Raw genomic sequence first — 15480 nt, 5'->3', positions numbered from 1 at the left:
TGGATGGGAGGACTTTGATTAAGGCCTGTTTCACATGAGGGTTCCAGTCAAACCATAACCCCCATAATAAATCACTCTGTTTTCTTACCTTCTTCATTCCCTCTGCACTATCACTTGACATTACTGCTTTGATGTATGTGATGATTAATTTCCTATTAAATAATGTATTGTGCTCCTGTTGCAATAAGGCTTCTGCTTATGATATAATTACTTGTCACAGTACTTATATGCCATTATATCATTACACAAAACTTCGCTTCTGCCCTTTTCTCTGCTGTTGGTCCAAAAAGAAACAAATACAGATACTGAACATGATAAAAGACTCATTTGTGGACATTTCCTTTTTTTTTTTTTCTTTTTTTAAAGTAACCTCGATAAGGGACTTTGACATGGTTATTCTCAGGTGCTGCAGTCAATCTGATTTCCATTTGCTTTTGTTTGAGATTGATTTCATTCAAGGCCTCAACAGTGGGGGTGCATGCCTCAGTGGATTTTCCAATGAGACACTGATGTGCAAAAGAAAATATACTATTGATCCATTTCCCTTCTATATGGCTCTATACAAGGACTATGGTACATTATAAAGCTGGTTCATTCCTGATCCCCAGTAAAACCAGTCGGTTATTCTTTGTGCTTATCTAAGTTTTGGCTGAAGTGAAATCATTGTCCTCTCACTTCCCGAAATTGTAATTTCCCACAGGTGTCTGCAATCTTTGTAGCTGACACCTGAACTGCAAATTTATAAAAACTACAGTCTCCACAGATGTCCTAAACATCAAGGTCTGGTTCAAAATGCTTTAACTTGATCTCATGCAGTTTGTCTTATCAACAGTAAAGTAGTCAGGCAAAAATGTCTAAATTAAAATCACTGTTTATAATGATGGTGACTAAAGAACAGGCTGCATCACAGTGTGTGAAGTGTTCTTGTCAAGTGTGTTTGCATATGGTTCACATTAGTTTCTCAGTTTTTCTTCCAAGTTAATAAGCCAAGTGAGACTGTGTGACGAAGACAAAGTGAGCAATAAGAAAACCAAATAGAATTTAATGGTGTTTCTGAAATTGGAAGAAATCTAAGATGTTGTTGGATGTAATCAGATTGTAATAGTCATTTTCACACCGGATCAGTGATGTGATCAGATTAATTTCTTGGATGGAGAAACTTCTTTCTGTGCCAACTGCTGACTTGTTTATAATCAATCTTACAACTGATGTAGCTGCATCCAGTTTGACCTGATGGTGTGAATTTCTAATTTGCACAATCACACAGCAGCATTTGCAACACCCTCTCTTATTAAACACTGTGATCGGCGCTGTTATTGTCCTGTGACTCTCAAGCAGTCGCAGTCTGTTCTTTTCTCACAGTGAGTGTTATTTATTCTCTCGCAGTTTGCTTCATTTTGCACTGCATAATATGACTGAAGTATGATTTTCATCTTCAGTAACTATGTGATGGATGCATGGGGATTTGAAAAGATGTTGTCGCTGCACTGTAATGACAACAAAGACAACAGAGCAACCTCCTGTGTTTTTCTGAGGCCTGCATATCTAGCAAATAATATGTACTATTAGAGAAAGGACAAAATGGTAAAACACAATGCATGGCAGAATGAACTGATAATTAAGCTGTGGGAGCCATAACATTTCTTACCATCTCTATGCTGATGATACTCACATTTATCTCTCACTCAGAAAACAAAAGAACCTTTCTCCTTTGATCCTGTTAGCCTGCAAGATGTTAAAAACTAGAAGGCACTTATTTTTTAAAAACTAAATGAAGATAAAACAGAAGCACTGCTCATTTGTTTCTCTGACCACACCTCTACTGGTCTTGGCTTCATTGCCCAGTATCAAAAATGATCTGTCAAAAACTTTGGGGTAGTTTTTGACAATAATTTAAGTTTTACTGACAAGTTAATTCTGTTGTCAAAAATGGCTTTTTTACTCAGAGAGCTCTTGCCAAGATCAAGCCAGTTCTTTCTATTAATGATTTTGAGAGGGTCATGGATGCTTTTATTTTCTCTCACTTAGATTATTGCAACTCTCTTTTTAAAGGTATAAACCAGTCTTACCTTAAACGCCTCCAGATGGTCCAAAATTAAACTGCTTGTCTTTTAACAGGCACACGTAAATTTGAGCACATCATCCCAATCCTTGCTTGGCAGGATTGATTTTAAGATCTTATTGTTTGCTTTATAAATCACTTCATGGTTTAGCTCCCTCTTAACCAGCAGATCTTTTATGCCATTACAGCCCACATAGATCCTTAAGTGTCCTCTGGCCAAAGACTCTTGGCAGTCCTAATGTATAGGTTGAACCAATGGGGAGGTTGTTCCTTTGCTGTTGTTGCCCCCATATTCTGGAACAACCTTCCCTCTCATATCAGGACTGTTCCTAACCTGGACATCTTTAAAAGTTTGCTAAAGATGCACTTTTACTCGTTAGCCTTCCCTGATGTGCAATAGTTGAATTTGTTTTATGTTGGTTTTTTAATTTCCATTTGTGTTTCTCTTTTCATTTGTTGTGTGTGCTCTTGTTTTCTTGTGCAGTGCACTGGCCAATAGTTCCTGTTTTTAAATACACTTTATAAATTAAATTGCCTTGCCTTTTGGTTTCTGTTGTAATTCTATGTTCACTACCCATCCAACTTCATATTTTCCACTTACTTTTTATTTTTTATATATATACTGTACATACATATATAATATATACATATAAAATAATATTTATACATGACTCAAAGATCAAATTAAATAAAACAAGCATAAAAACAAAAACATCAGGATGTCACACAAGAATAGGCTGTGCTACTGACAGATAGCCAAATCATTACAGTAAATGTCCTTGAAATTAATACACATTAATTATGCTCAGAGGAGTATTTATTACATAAAATAGTAATTATTAAACCATTCTGTCTTAAAAGGCAGAGTGTGTGAGTGGTTGATTAAAGACAACAGCCTTATTATGACCAGGTTACTGTATGTTTTAAAACGCAGACACAGTGTGGAACCAAAGCAGTAACAGTAATAACAGTCTGTAGCAAATTCAGTTGATTTAAAATAAATAACTTATAACAAGATATAATAGCACACAACAATGAATTGGACTTAGAATAGAAAATAAATGAATGAATGAATAATAGTATAGATATAAAAGTTTTGTTTAGTAGGAAAACAATGGTTTTTCCTAATGTTATTTTGACCCTCTATTCAGTTGGCCAGAAAAAAAAAATTTAGTTGCTGACCCCTTGAATACAATGTCTACTTTAAAGTCAACAAATCCAAGTGCTTATAATCGTCTTAAATACTGTTCATTACTGCTTGTGTCTATGTTTTATCTAAATGACTGTAAATCCAATAAACTTAGCAGGACATCATTTATTTGTGAATTGGCGTCAGAGCAGACAGTGTTTTATTGATGGCAGATGCAAAGGGCATGCATCATGTGAGAAGTGTCACATATACTGTGGATCAGAAGTAACACACTGGCACATACAGTGGCTGCTGCATCAAGCCTTGTAAGCCAGTCTGTAGCTCTACTCTGAAAGGGCTAGAGCCATCAGTTAATCAAAACCAGAAATGACTTTGGTTAAACCAACTGGGGCAAAAATGGATGTTTCTGTTCCAGACGGCCACTTGACTGATACTCTTGAGAAGAGGAAGGGAACTGTTGTTTTCTATTGTACTTCTGAACAAGTGAACAATTTTATTAGAAAACATTGATCTTTTCAGTGTCCCATTTCATTTTGTGCCATTTTAATAAGGCTTTCAATACAACACAGCATACATTTTTTTGTACACTGTTGAGCTCAGAGGCAGAGATCCCACAGTTACTCACTCATATGCTCGATTGGATTTAGGTCCACTCATGCTTAAAAATAAAAATGTCTCATCCACTTGAATGTTTTCATATGACACTTTTGAAGCCTTCAATTTAGGTCTGCCAAGCCCACACACAACAACAAACAGCACAGCTGTCATTTCCAGGCACATGGCATGAACACAACATCTCAGCCTACTCGTTTTAGCGTGAATTTAAGACCAAAGTTATGGAAGATGGTGAGCTGCACCAGTTCATACAAAGTGTCACCTGATGATGAGAAGGCAGCATGTTTATTATCATATCACTGTATATGCATTGAGCTAACCTCTGGTGGGAATTTCAGCTGGTTGATCAGTATGTTTTAAGCTGAATTTCCTGCATTACCTTTAAACATCTGAATTATAAAATATACACCCAATTTTAGACTTGCTGGCAAATGAATCGCTGAGAATATCCATGTAGATAAAATGACAGATGCACAAAATATGAAAAACTCTTCTTTCCGTCAACAATCAATCTTGCAAGACAAAACTATTCAAGATGCAGTCATTTATTCTACTTAAAGCAATAACAGGTCACTGTTTAGTACGGTTAAAAGCAAAAATTCCAGAGATTCACCTCTTTCTCTATCGACTGGTTTTATGAGGTTTTCTCTCCAGCAAATTAAGTCTCACAGCAAATCAGCTTGAAAAAAATTTAACAGCTGCAGGAGCTTCAGGACTCAATTACAGTTCAGGCTCAGCTGCTCTGATGAGCTGATATCACAGCAAGTGAAAAAATATTATGTGTCAAGTCTCATCGTCACATACACTGAGTACAAGTTTGAGCAGAAGTGGGGAAAGGATGTGGGAAAAGTCTGGAACATCCTTCTTTTTTTTTCTTTTGCTTCTGAAGTATAAACCAGCCACACTATATGAATATTTTTGCATATATCTTGGTTGGATAATCACATATCTGAATGGTGATTAGGGTAAGGGATTAAAAAGAACATGAATATTTCATCTGTGGAACAGAACAGAGCAGAGTGATCATCTTCGTATACAATATATGTTCATTGTCTTGTCAAAATCAAATGCAAGTGCCATATGGTTAATTAACTTCTCCATGTGTTGTCTTTCTCTGGTGTATTCTTGAATCCCAGTTGAGATGATACAAGATCATTTTCTGACACGCTTCATGAGGCTTTTGTGAAATGCCTCACTCACATATATACTGAATATGCATGAGGAAAGAGATGCATTTAAAAAAAAAAAAAAACTGCAGTCTAGAGAAAAATTGCCACCAAAGATTCAAACAACTGATTACCTGGCCATGTTTGTCCATATTGCTCAGATAAACTAACAGTAGTTTGTACAATGGCTCCAGGCTGAACTGAACCACATCAAATCTGTGATAGCCTGATCAGTTCTGAACAAGTTCTGAATCTACATGTGGGCATCCTCAGGTGTTCATCATTGACAGTAGCATTAGGTAACATAGCAACCTTTCAGTCACATACACTGTACAGGAAAGATGGATGCAGTTGCTCACTCTCACAAATAAAGCAATAAAGTCCAAAATTCTTGATGGGCAATATGCATTAGCTTCAATAGACTTCCTTAATATGAAATAATCTTCTTTCATGAAATACTAAATAAATAATATTTCCCCAGAAATCAGTGCATTAACATAACATTCCCTTCCCTCAATGTGCTGGTGGTTAAACTCAAAATAATTCCTAAATTATGTAGATATCAAGTGTCGTCTCTTTCAAATTCTAACTTTTGTTAAAATATCTTCCTAAAAAGCAACTGCTGATTGCCAATAACAAAGCTACAAAATGGCCATTTATCATCTCATTAATTACATCAAGGTAGCTATGTCATACAGATCTTCAGTTATGCCAGGTCATACCACCAATTCAGATTGGGAAAGATTACAGAGATTTAAAAGTTTTAGCTTTCAACAAACGTCTAAAACATTTGCATCCTTGATTTTTCAGCTCTATGATAATAGAATGTTTTAGTAAGAGGACAAATCTGTAAATCAAAGAAAGTTTTCAGGTCTTTGGGGTTTGGTTATTTTTGGTCAGTTAGAATTTGTAATTTGCTTTTTTAGATGTATTTTGGCTTCATTCTATTAGCTTCTGTTATTTTATTTAGGCTGGCTTTATTATGTGTTTTGTTCTGGGCTATGTACAGTTAGTTTTACTGTTTTGTTTAGTATTTTGGGTAATTATATGGATTTTGTTGTGTTCTAAATTGGTTCTTGGAAGTAGCATTGCTGTTAGGAAAATTCTTCCCAGCACCAGCACTACAAAGCTAAACCTTCAACCTAAGGAAGAACTACAGAGAGTTATTCAATGTACACAGTTTTACTTGCAAGGTGTGTACGCACCATACAAGGATACACTGAGTTTGTTCACACATTATAAGACATTATAAAGGAAGGTTCATGAAGTCCTTCCCAGAATTACACAGATCTCAGGTTACAGTAGTTTTCCACTAAAGATAAGAGTCAAAGATGCAGTGGTCTTCTTTCTGGCCCAATCATGTCTTTTCTTCTTATCCACAGCTCGACCTTGGTTCCCAAGCATAAACCAGCACACACATGCACAAAGAATGCTGCTTTTTCTAAATCTTAATGATTCTAAAACTTAATGAATAAATTATTGGTTCAAAGTATAATAATAAGTCATTAATAAAATCACAATCAAATAAAATAAACATAATGATAATCCACATAATTTTTTTTTTTACAATTGCTAACAGAGTTTCAGAGTTTGCCTTGTTTTTGTTGTTTTCCGTCGTTTACTTTCTCTCTTAGGTTTGTGGTGTTAGTTTGGTTCAGTTCTTGGGTTTCTGTCTCTAGCATGGTTCCCTTTCCTTAGTTTGTTATTTGGTTTTCACTTCGCTTCCTTACGTTTAGGTTGTGGCTTCTCTCAGAAGATGTGTGATGTGTAAGTTCTTAACCTGATCTCTAGAGCAGGTTAAGAACTTACACATCACTGCAATTAATTAAATAGGACAGTAAAATAAATAATGAGATATGTTAAAATATACAATTTTGTAAAACCAATTTTGTAAAAGTAAAAAAAAAAAAGATTAAAAAGATATGGCATAAGTTTTCTTTTAAAAATGTCAAATTTCTTAGCTGCTCAGGTCTTTGGGTAAGCTGTTCCACAGATGAGGACCGTAATAATAAAATCTGCCTCACTGTGTGTTTTAGTTCTGGTTTTAAGAGATTGATAAAATGTCTCTATCTGAAAACCTGAGTATTCTGGAGGGTTATAAATTAAAAGCAAATCAGATAAATTAGAAGGACTAAGACCATTAAGAGCTTTACTAAAAGCACATGTTTGCAAAAATTTGAAAAAAACAGAACAATGAAAAGAACTCCCGGTACTTCTGAGAGACTCTAAATCTATGGGGTGCTCTTATGTTTTTATTACACAATTTCTACTGTACCCATCCCAGTTTTGTTAATGTGTCATTGGCAAGACAAGTACTTATTATGCTCACATTCAATAGAATAGCAACAAGCAGCATTATTATACAGCTGCATGCTCAAAGAGAGGTAACTTCAATCAATTTCTTCATCAGTAGTAATAGCAACAAAACCACAAATCCATTTAGATCCTTCACCACCACACTTGATGTGATACAGGGAGAAAGATCTCTCCTTTTCTTTGTCAGTCAGGGTAGAGGAGAAAATCAAATCCAGAGAGGAAACCTCTTCAGCTCATACATAATTTAAAAGGCTCCATTTAGAACAAACTGCTGTGTTGGCCTATTTATGGTTTGTAGAAGTATGAGGCACTGTTTGATTTTGGGTTCAGCAAACACACAGAAAGCAAAAGCGTCGAAAGCTTTCTAGCAGGGATGGGCTTTTCTCTGAACGATGTCTGTCGGTAGCATAAAGCTGTGAAACATCTGACCTGGCCCTAGACATGTGGCTGAAAACCTTTGTTTTCAAATCGCCCCCCTTCCAATAACAAATGCACCATTTAAAATGGCTCTTAATATGTTTACAAGTTCTCAAATGTTTTGTTTTAAATCTGGATATTTAGCTGTAATCTTAATTGTTAGCACAAAATCTCTGGCGTTAACATATTCACCATGTTTGGTTTCCTCGCTCCCGTAGGTGAAATAAAAAACAAGAAAAACACACAAGAGCCACATCTATTCTTTCACCACCCACATTAAAGTTATTTGTGCCACCAAAATCAAATTTATTCACAATGCTTTCTTGCCATGTAACAACTCTGCACTCACCTTCTCAATTCTCCAAATCCTTAAAAAACTGACTGCCGATGTGCCAGCTGAAGGGATGATTTTTGACATCCTCTGTCAATAAAACAGTGATTGTTCAATCAATGACAGATGGCTGAAGCACCAGATCGAAGAAAATGAACTTCTTATCTGTCATGTTTTAAAGGGACCAGACAAGCAGGGAAATAAAAACCCACATTAGATCAATACAAAGCACATCTCTAGGCTGTGGTCTGTTATCAAAAAGCCTGTGGGGGTAATACACAGTTCCATTTCTATAAGAAATAGCCTCATTCCACACAATGAGTGAGATTATGATTGTGCAGCCATGTGCTCCCTGTGAGTATCTATTTAAAATTTTTGCCTTGAGATGTGAAAGTGAGAAAATAGCTTCTGGATTCGGGTAATAATGAAAAAAAAAGTCCTTTAAATGTCTGCCTAGCTTAGGTTCTCAATTTTATTTTCTATATAAAATCATAAAACATATCAAATGACCTTAAAAAATGTTTTTTAAACATTTCTTGCCTTGGTCATAGTTATGTTAATACATCATTGTATATATTGTTATACTGATTTATAATATTGGAGTATTGTATTAATTCAGTGTATGAGTGCAACAATTTGTACATGGCTGGAGTTTTTCTGCTGATTAACCAGATTTTGTGCAACAATGAATGCAAATCGAGTGGATTTTCCTGAGTGTAACTCTCAAATCATAAGTAAGATTTCTCAAGTTGCACTGAAACCTGTTTGGATCTAATCATCTAAAATTATTAGAATTCCGTTAATTCACTCAATGAGAAGAAAAACATTCCACTTATACTCAAAAACATAGCAAAATGAAACTTTACTTAATTGCACAAGATGATCCATACATTAATTTTAAAACTTTGCCTTTAGAGTCTCTGCCAGATATAAAATCTGTGCCCTGGATTAGTGAATAAGCTTAATTATCTCCAGAGATAATTAATAGAACAGAGTGATGCCTTCTAAATTGTCAAAGTCATCATGTGCTGTGGATGGTAAAATGACAAATACATTTGCCTTGCAGTTCTCATTGTGGCTTAATGAGCTGTGATTCATTTTAGAGTTTTCATGCATTGACCCAATCTTGTTGCAAAGACACTGGATGCTTGAGCAACCACAGTAACTATGACTACTAAAGTCACTTACATATAGAGAATTTACATTAAGCATTTACATTGAATTTTCCTGCAGTTTGCACCTGTCTGTGTTATTAAGTGTTGGTTTCTTGTCAAAAAGTAGTTGCCTATCTCACACAGTCCCTCCTCTTAATCTAACTTGTTAAATATCACAACATAAAAACGTCTTAAAATGAGGTAAATACAGTCAGACAAATGATGGAAAACACTGAACCCCACATTGTACCCCGATGTGTCTATCAAGGTATAATGTGTGTGACAGTTGAAAGCACTTAGTATGTATCAATAGAAGTGCTGTGTGAATGGGGGAATGTAACATCTAGTGTAAAAGTGCTTTGAATGGTCAACATGAACATGAGCACTAGAAAAGTGCTGTATAAATACAGTCCATTGACCATTTTGGTTAAGATTTTGCTAAATATTGAGAGTGTAATAAACCATGTGTTAATGATATGACATTACAATTGTTTACTTATAACACTAATTAGCTTATAATAAGACTAATAATAATAAGTGTTGGTAAGCAACTTGCCTAGATATCAAGTATGTTAAAAAAAGATGTTAAATGATCTTTTCTTTACCTTGGTGGAAAACCAGACTAACTCTCCCACTGTTTCCAGTCTTCAAGCTGAGCTGTGCTAGTCCCCTCTTTATCCTCTTTATTTATCAGTTGAATGAAGACTGATTATTTGACTGTTGCTAGAAAAATGTCTTTCAAAGAAACATATTTTGTGCCATAGTAAGTATAGGTATTGCTTTAATTCAGAAAACTGAAGGGATATTTATTTATATTATAAGTATTCTGAGTCTGAAAAGGCATACAGTAGCCTGTAGCAGTAGGTGGTGTAAATACAAGTTTAACCCATTCATGCTGAAATTTGCATTCTCTCCATCAGTTAAAACTACTTAAATGTTCTATATGTTGTTCTTAGATGTTTCTATATCAATAGTGATTTTTTATGTGTGTCTTCAATATAATATTACTTGGCTGTCTATTAATTTATTAAAAGATAATTAAATACATTTTTAGTGAATACATATTTTCTTTTCTAATAACCACTTACATTATATCCTTTAAAATGATGACTCCTTGCTTTTGGATTTGTCTCCATTGATAGCTTAATGTAAATGTTGACACAGTTAATTGCCACAACATCAGAAATCACCTTTATTGTGCTCTGTGCTCATTAAACTCACAGTCATGTTGCAGAGGTAGTGGCAGTGTGATCTACATCACTAGCTGAGATTCTTGTTGCATTGCCTGCAGGGTGAACTCCACAAACTAATTTTAGTGACTTCCGCTTCTTCCACATTGAGGTAACTATCATTTTCTTTCTTCACTGACTGGACACACAACATTTATAATCTCTTTTTTTTACTTATTTTATGTTGTCAGTAGTGCATTTGGCTCCCTTTGTGCAAAATTATACATTTAGTGTATGGAAGTGTATTTTTTTACAGTGCAAGTTGGGAAAAAGAAGTGAAGTAAATGTTGCAGGGAAAGAAAAAAACAGAATCCCAATGAGGATTATGGGAATTTAAATGACTTAAAATAAATGAAACAGTCAAGCCTGTTCACATTGAATGTAGGCCAATCCCAACATTTTGCTTTAAATTAGAAATGAAGCAGTGTATAACCAGTAACCTCATGTGTTGAATGTTAGAACTCCTGCATGTTAAAGATTGGAAGCACAAAATGGCTGCAGTTATTTCTTTATTTTATTTATCTCATCTGTGCATAATTTACTCAAATAAAAGAGTGCAGGAGTCTAATCTCATAATCATAGTGGTGATGACCCCCCCTCCCCCGCCTCTCTCTCTCTCTCTCTCTCTCTCTCTCTCTCTCTCGAATGCGAGCGACCCTTAGGTGGGGGTGCAGGGAGCTAAGAGAAGTGACAGTTGCTTTTCTCTTTTACTTCCCCCCACCCTCCCCCTCTTTACCTTCTTCATCATCATCATCATCCGCCTCGGCAACAGCAGCTTCATCGGTAGCACAAGCTGAGACAGAGTCCGTCGACAAGGAATAAGCTGTGCGCATCTTCAGGAGGTGCTTCACTTCAGGGGGGGAAGATGGGGAAATGGCAGCTGCAGATCAACAAATGTAAGGATCAAGATATCCGACAAAATCTGCTTTTATGACACAAACCCTGCTTTATGCATTAGTAGGAACTAATTAAAGAACAAAAGGTAAGACTTTAAAGTGTTTTCGTTTGCTTGAATCAATTAATGTTTTTCTAAAAGCAAAAATGCTAGTCTCTAAATCTAATAATAAGAAAGTATACTTTATATGATGACATAGTGTGTTTCTATTACTAAATGATTATCAGAAATACTTCCAATTAATCTTTTTTCTCCTTATATCGTTCTTGGATTTGCGAAAATAATCGTTTATACTGTTTTTTTTAAGCTGAAGTTGCAACATTTAGGCATCAATATTTGCAATGCGAACGATTAAAAGCACCTTTTTTTAACGCTCCTTTAGCAATTCAAAAGAAAGTATACCTTCTGTTTTCATTAGCTCAAATATTAACATGAATATTACTGCCGTTAATCATGGGAAGTGAAGTTATATTAATGCATATCTCAAGAAAGGAGGAGCAGCTGCTGGTTAGAGTGGGAAAGAAGGCCAATAAGAATATCTATGTGCCCCCTTGTGGTTTGATTCATGCTGTGTTTCAGGGTTGAAGGCAATATGATTTTTCCGGGAAATGTGATTCAGGCATAAAAGTATGCAAAAGAATAAATAAATAAAAATAAAAAAAAAGGGTTTTCTTTTCTACATACCTCCAGGGTTTACATTAAAAATGCATTAATTAAATCAGTCCAAAATTGAAATAAATCAAAAATGTCCCATGACTGAGTTGACTTTTCAAACTCTTCAGTACCATTTAACCCTCTCACACAGTCCTTTATGCAGGGGCTGCTTATTTATAATGTGCCACTCCATTCATCTCACAAGTGGCCCACATTTGAGTATCAGGCCCTCTGTGGATTCCTGTTATGTAATCTCATTCCCTTCAGACTGCATCAGGCTCAGTGTTTGCTGCTTGCCTTATATGAGCTCACATGGGATGTATATATATATATATATATATATATATATATATATATATATATATATATAATGTGTTTCTTAGATTTGCCCTTACTTTTTTGTACGTATGTGTGTGTTCTACTAGCACTTACATGTGTGTAGGTGTAGGAGATTTTTTTTTCTTTTTAAGAGAAAGAAAGATGAATTATGTTTGAGGAAAATCTCTATGTTAACTAATCAGAGAAAAGAAACTCAGATCACACCATATCTATATCTGAGTTTGACTTCAATATTATAATGAACTAATTTTCATTTCATTTTCTTTTTCTTAAGACTACCCAGTTTGACGGCCAGAAAAAAAATATGGATATATCTTCATCCTCGCTCCAGTATGGATCAAAAAAGCGGGTCAAGATTCACCCCAACACAGTCACAGTTAAATATGCCACTCACTTCCCCCAGCCTGGTGATGAAGGGTATGATGATGCTCCCTCTTTTGAGGATTTTGGCACCTTTGCAGATCCAAATGTCGGAAAAAGACTGGTGTCTGACACTAAAGGGGGCAGGACTTTCTTTGGAACCATGGAGACCCAGCCGAAGCAGCCAAGTGTGCCAAGAGACAAGGGTGTCGGAGGCCAGCTGGCAAGCTTCGGTGAAGCGAATGTGCTGGCGTCCAGAGTGACCTGGATGGCCCTATTTGGGGCAGCTGTGGCTCATGGTTGTGTGGCGCTGATTACTCGTCTGGCAGCAGACCGTTCTAAAGTTCCCTCCCTTGAGCTACTCTTCATCCGCTCTGTGATCCAAGTGCTGTCAATCCTGGTGGTCCTCTACTACCACGAGGCCCCCTTTGGCCCCAAGGGCTACCGACTTCGTCTCTTCTTCTACGGTGTCTGCAACGTTATCTCGATCACTTGCGCCTACACTTCCTTTGCCATAGTACCGCCCAGTAATGGCACCATCATGTGGCGTGCCTCCACCACAGTCTTCAGTGCAATACTGGCCTTCCTGCTGCTGGATGAAAGGCTGGGCTACACAGATGTAGTCACCGTGGTGGGAAGTGTGTTCGGTCTGTGCCTGGTCATGGTGCCAAATATAGCAGATGAGGAAAAGTCCAGGCTGGGGTTTTGGAAGGAGGCCTTTGGCTACACAATGACAGTGATGGCTGGCTTGACCGCTGCTCTGTCCATGATCGTCTACAGAGCCATCAAGGAGCGCGTTAGTATGTGGACGGCACTCTTTACCTTCGGCTGGACGGGCACGGTGTGGGGTGCCTCCACCATGTTTATCATGCAGGAACCCATCATTCCTCTGGATGGGGAGACCTGGGGTTATTTAATTGGGATCTGTATCTGCTCCACTGTTGCATTCCTCGGAGTCTACTATGCTCTAAATAAGTTTCATCCAGCCTTAGTTAGCACCGTGCAGCACCTCGAAATCGTGGTTGCCATGCTTCTGCAGCTCATTGTGCTGAGAATGATCCCATCTGTGTACGACGTCATTGGAGGCCTGGTTATCATGGTCAGTGTGTTCACTCTGACAGGAGTTAAGCTGTACAGAGTCAGCAGGGCAATTCGGCAGGATTATCAAGAGATCTTAGACTCGCCTATTAAATGAATTTAAATATGTCAGTCTATTTGTTTACAATGTTGCTTGGTTGTGCAATTTAAAGAATGTCTGGATCTTCATCAAATGGTTTTGTATTGTGCTGTTGAAAGAGTGCCAGTTGTGTAACTAATGTCTTAATATTTGTGTGTGAAATAAAAGACAAATGTAACACAGTGACCACTTCCCTCCAGTAGTGCTGCATTCATGTCAGACAGTATCACAAAGTAAAGTATGAGTAAAAAAAAAAAGGTAAGAATTAATCTAATTTGTGTCATTTCCTGTGCTCTAGTATATAAAATCGTATGGAGCATGATGAATCTGGTTTTCTTTTCTGCAGCATAAAGCCATAATATGAACAAGGTGTGTAAATAACTGCTGTCGTTCTGCCAAACTGTGAAAATGTAAGCCCAGAAAACATTTATAAATTAAATAAATTATTGAACATGAATATAAGAACACATTTTAATATGGTCACTGGTATTAATTTTCAAGCCTTAATCTTTTGCCAGCAAAGAGAGCTATTTTTTCCAAATCATGATTATTAGACTATTAGATCAAATCCTTACAATTAAACAAAGTACTGTCCAAGTAGATTCTAAGATTATTGGCAAAACAAGCAGAATTATACTGCTATCTCACAGCCATTTAAGTTCAGTCTGCAGTTCTGGCCCTGTCGGCTAGTTGATACTTAACACTGGTGATTACTTCCTTGGACATGGCTTCTGTTTGCTTTCAGATGCATGTCAAACTAATGCCCAGAGGCAGGTGCACTGTATTGAATTAAAGTCCCCTTTAACAACGTAAAGCAGTCTGCTTTTTTTATATTTGCCGAGTCGGTGGCTCACCAGTGACGTATACTTTCTCCTTTTAGCAAACCAAGCTTAGAAACGCAGTCTCTGTAAATTCTCCCCACAGGCAAAGCAACAGTGATGGCATGAAATAAAGACACAATGATGATGAAAAGTGGATGAAAGAGGACATGTTGCTAGGTCAGAACTGCAACAAAAGGCTTACTTTGGAAACAGCCCAGCAGGTGGCATTCATGATCTACTGCGGTTCTCTAACAGCCAGCAGTAGAGGGGAAAAAAAGCATCACTTCTTATGATGACTGTTAAGATGTTTGGTGGTGTATCTAGTTGTAAAAAAAAAAAGGCCAGCTCATGACTTTTATCATAAAAGTAACAGAAAAAATTACATAACACGTCCCCTTTTTATTCAGTCAGGACAAACAACCAGAAGAATATGACACATTTACTGTTGATTGTGCCTACATTCAATAATCTTTGAATTTTTAACATATTTGCACATAAAATGGGTGTAATCAGTCCAAACACAAAACAAGTTTGTTGTTAAACTTAAGTAATATTGTGAAATGACAATCTACTATTACTGATGTCATAGTCAATAAATAAAATGATGCACAAACCACAGGCCATAAACTTGTTTTTTGTTTACTTCACCAACATAGTCTGTCATCGCACACTTTCAAATACAAGTCAGTGTTTATTCCTTGAACTTAAAGTAGGACAAAACAGTTATTGGGTGTGTTTTACATTTCAGTGTATGCATTGTAGATTATACAGACATTTTTTGAGATGGGGTTTGG

General features: G+C 36.5%; 1 protein-coding gene and 1 long non-coding RNA gene across 2 annotated transcripts; one reads left to right on the top strand and one right to left on the bottom strand.

The window, feature by feature from the left end:
- Window positions 1-4707: 4707 nt before the first annotated feature.
- LOC121629170 lies at window positions 4708-6366 on the bottom strand. The gene is made up of 2 exons (XR_006008341.1): window positions 5036-6366; window positions 4708-5004 (listed from the first exon to the last, which is right to left on the bottom strand). It is a non-coding gene; the product is annotated as an uncharacterized LOC121629170 (long non-coding RNA).
- A 4680-nt stretch (window positions 6367-11046) lies between these two features.
- On the top strand, window positions 11047-14954 carry slc35g2b (solute carrier family 35 member G2b). The gene is made up of 2 exons (XM_041968743.1): window positions 11047-11422; window positions 12603-14954. The coding sequence occupies exon 2, from the start codon at window positions 12633-12635 to the stop codon at window positions 13881-13883; it is 1251 nt and encodes a 416-aa protein (XP_041824677.1). The 5' UTR covers window positions 11047-11422; window positions 12603-12632; the 3' UTR covers window positions 13884-14954.
- The last annotated feature ends 526 nt before the right edge of the window (window positions 14955-15480 follow it).

Source organism: Melanotaenia boesemani, chromosome 18, assembly GCF_017639745.1.
Source record: "Melanotaenia boesemani isolate fMelBoe1 chromosome 18, fMelBoe1.pri, whole genome shotgun sequence".
Taxonomy (NCBI): Eukaryota; Metazoa; Chordata; class Actinopteri; order Atheriniformes; family Melanotaeniidae; genus Melanotaenia; species Melanotaenia boesemani.
The sequence above is the reverse complement of the archived record's forward strand: the minus strand, read 5'-3'. Positions and strand labels throughout refer to the sequence as shown.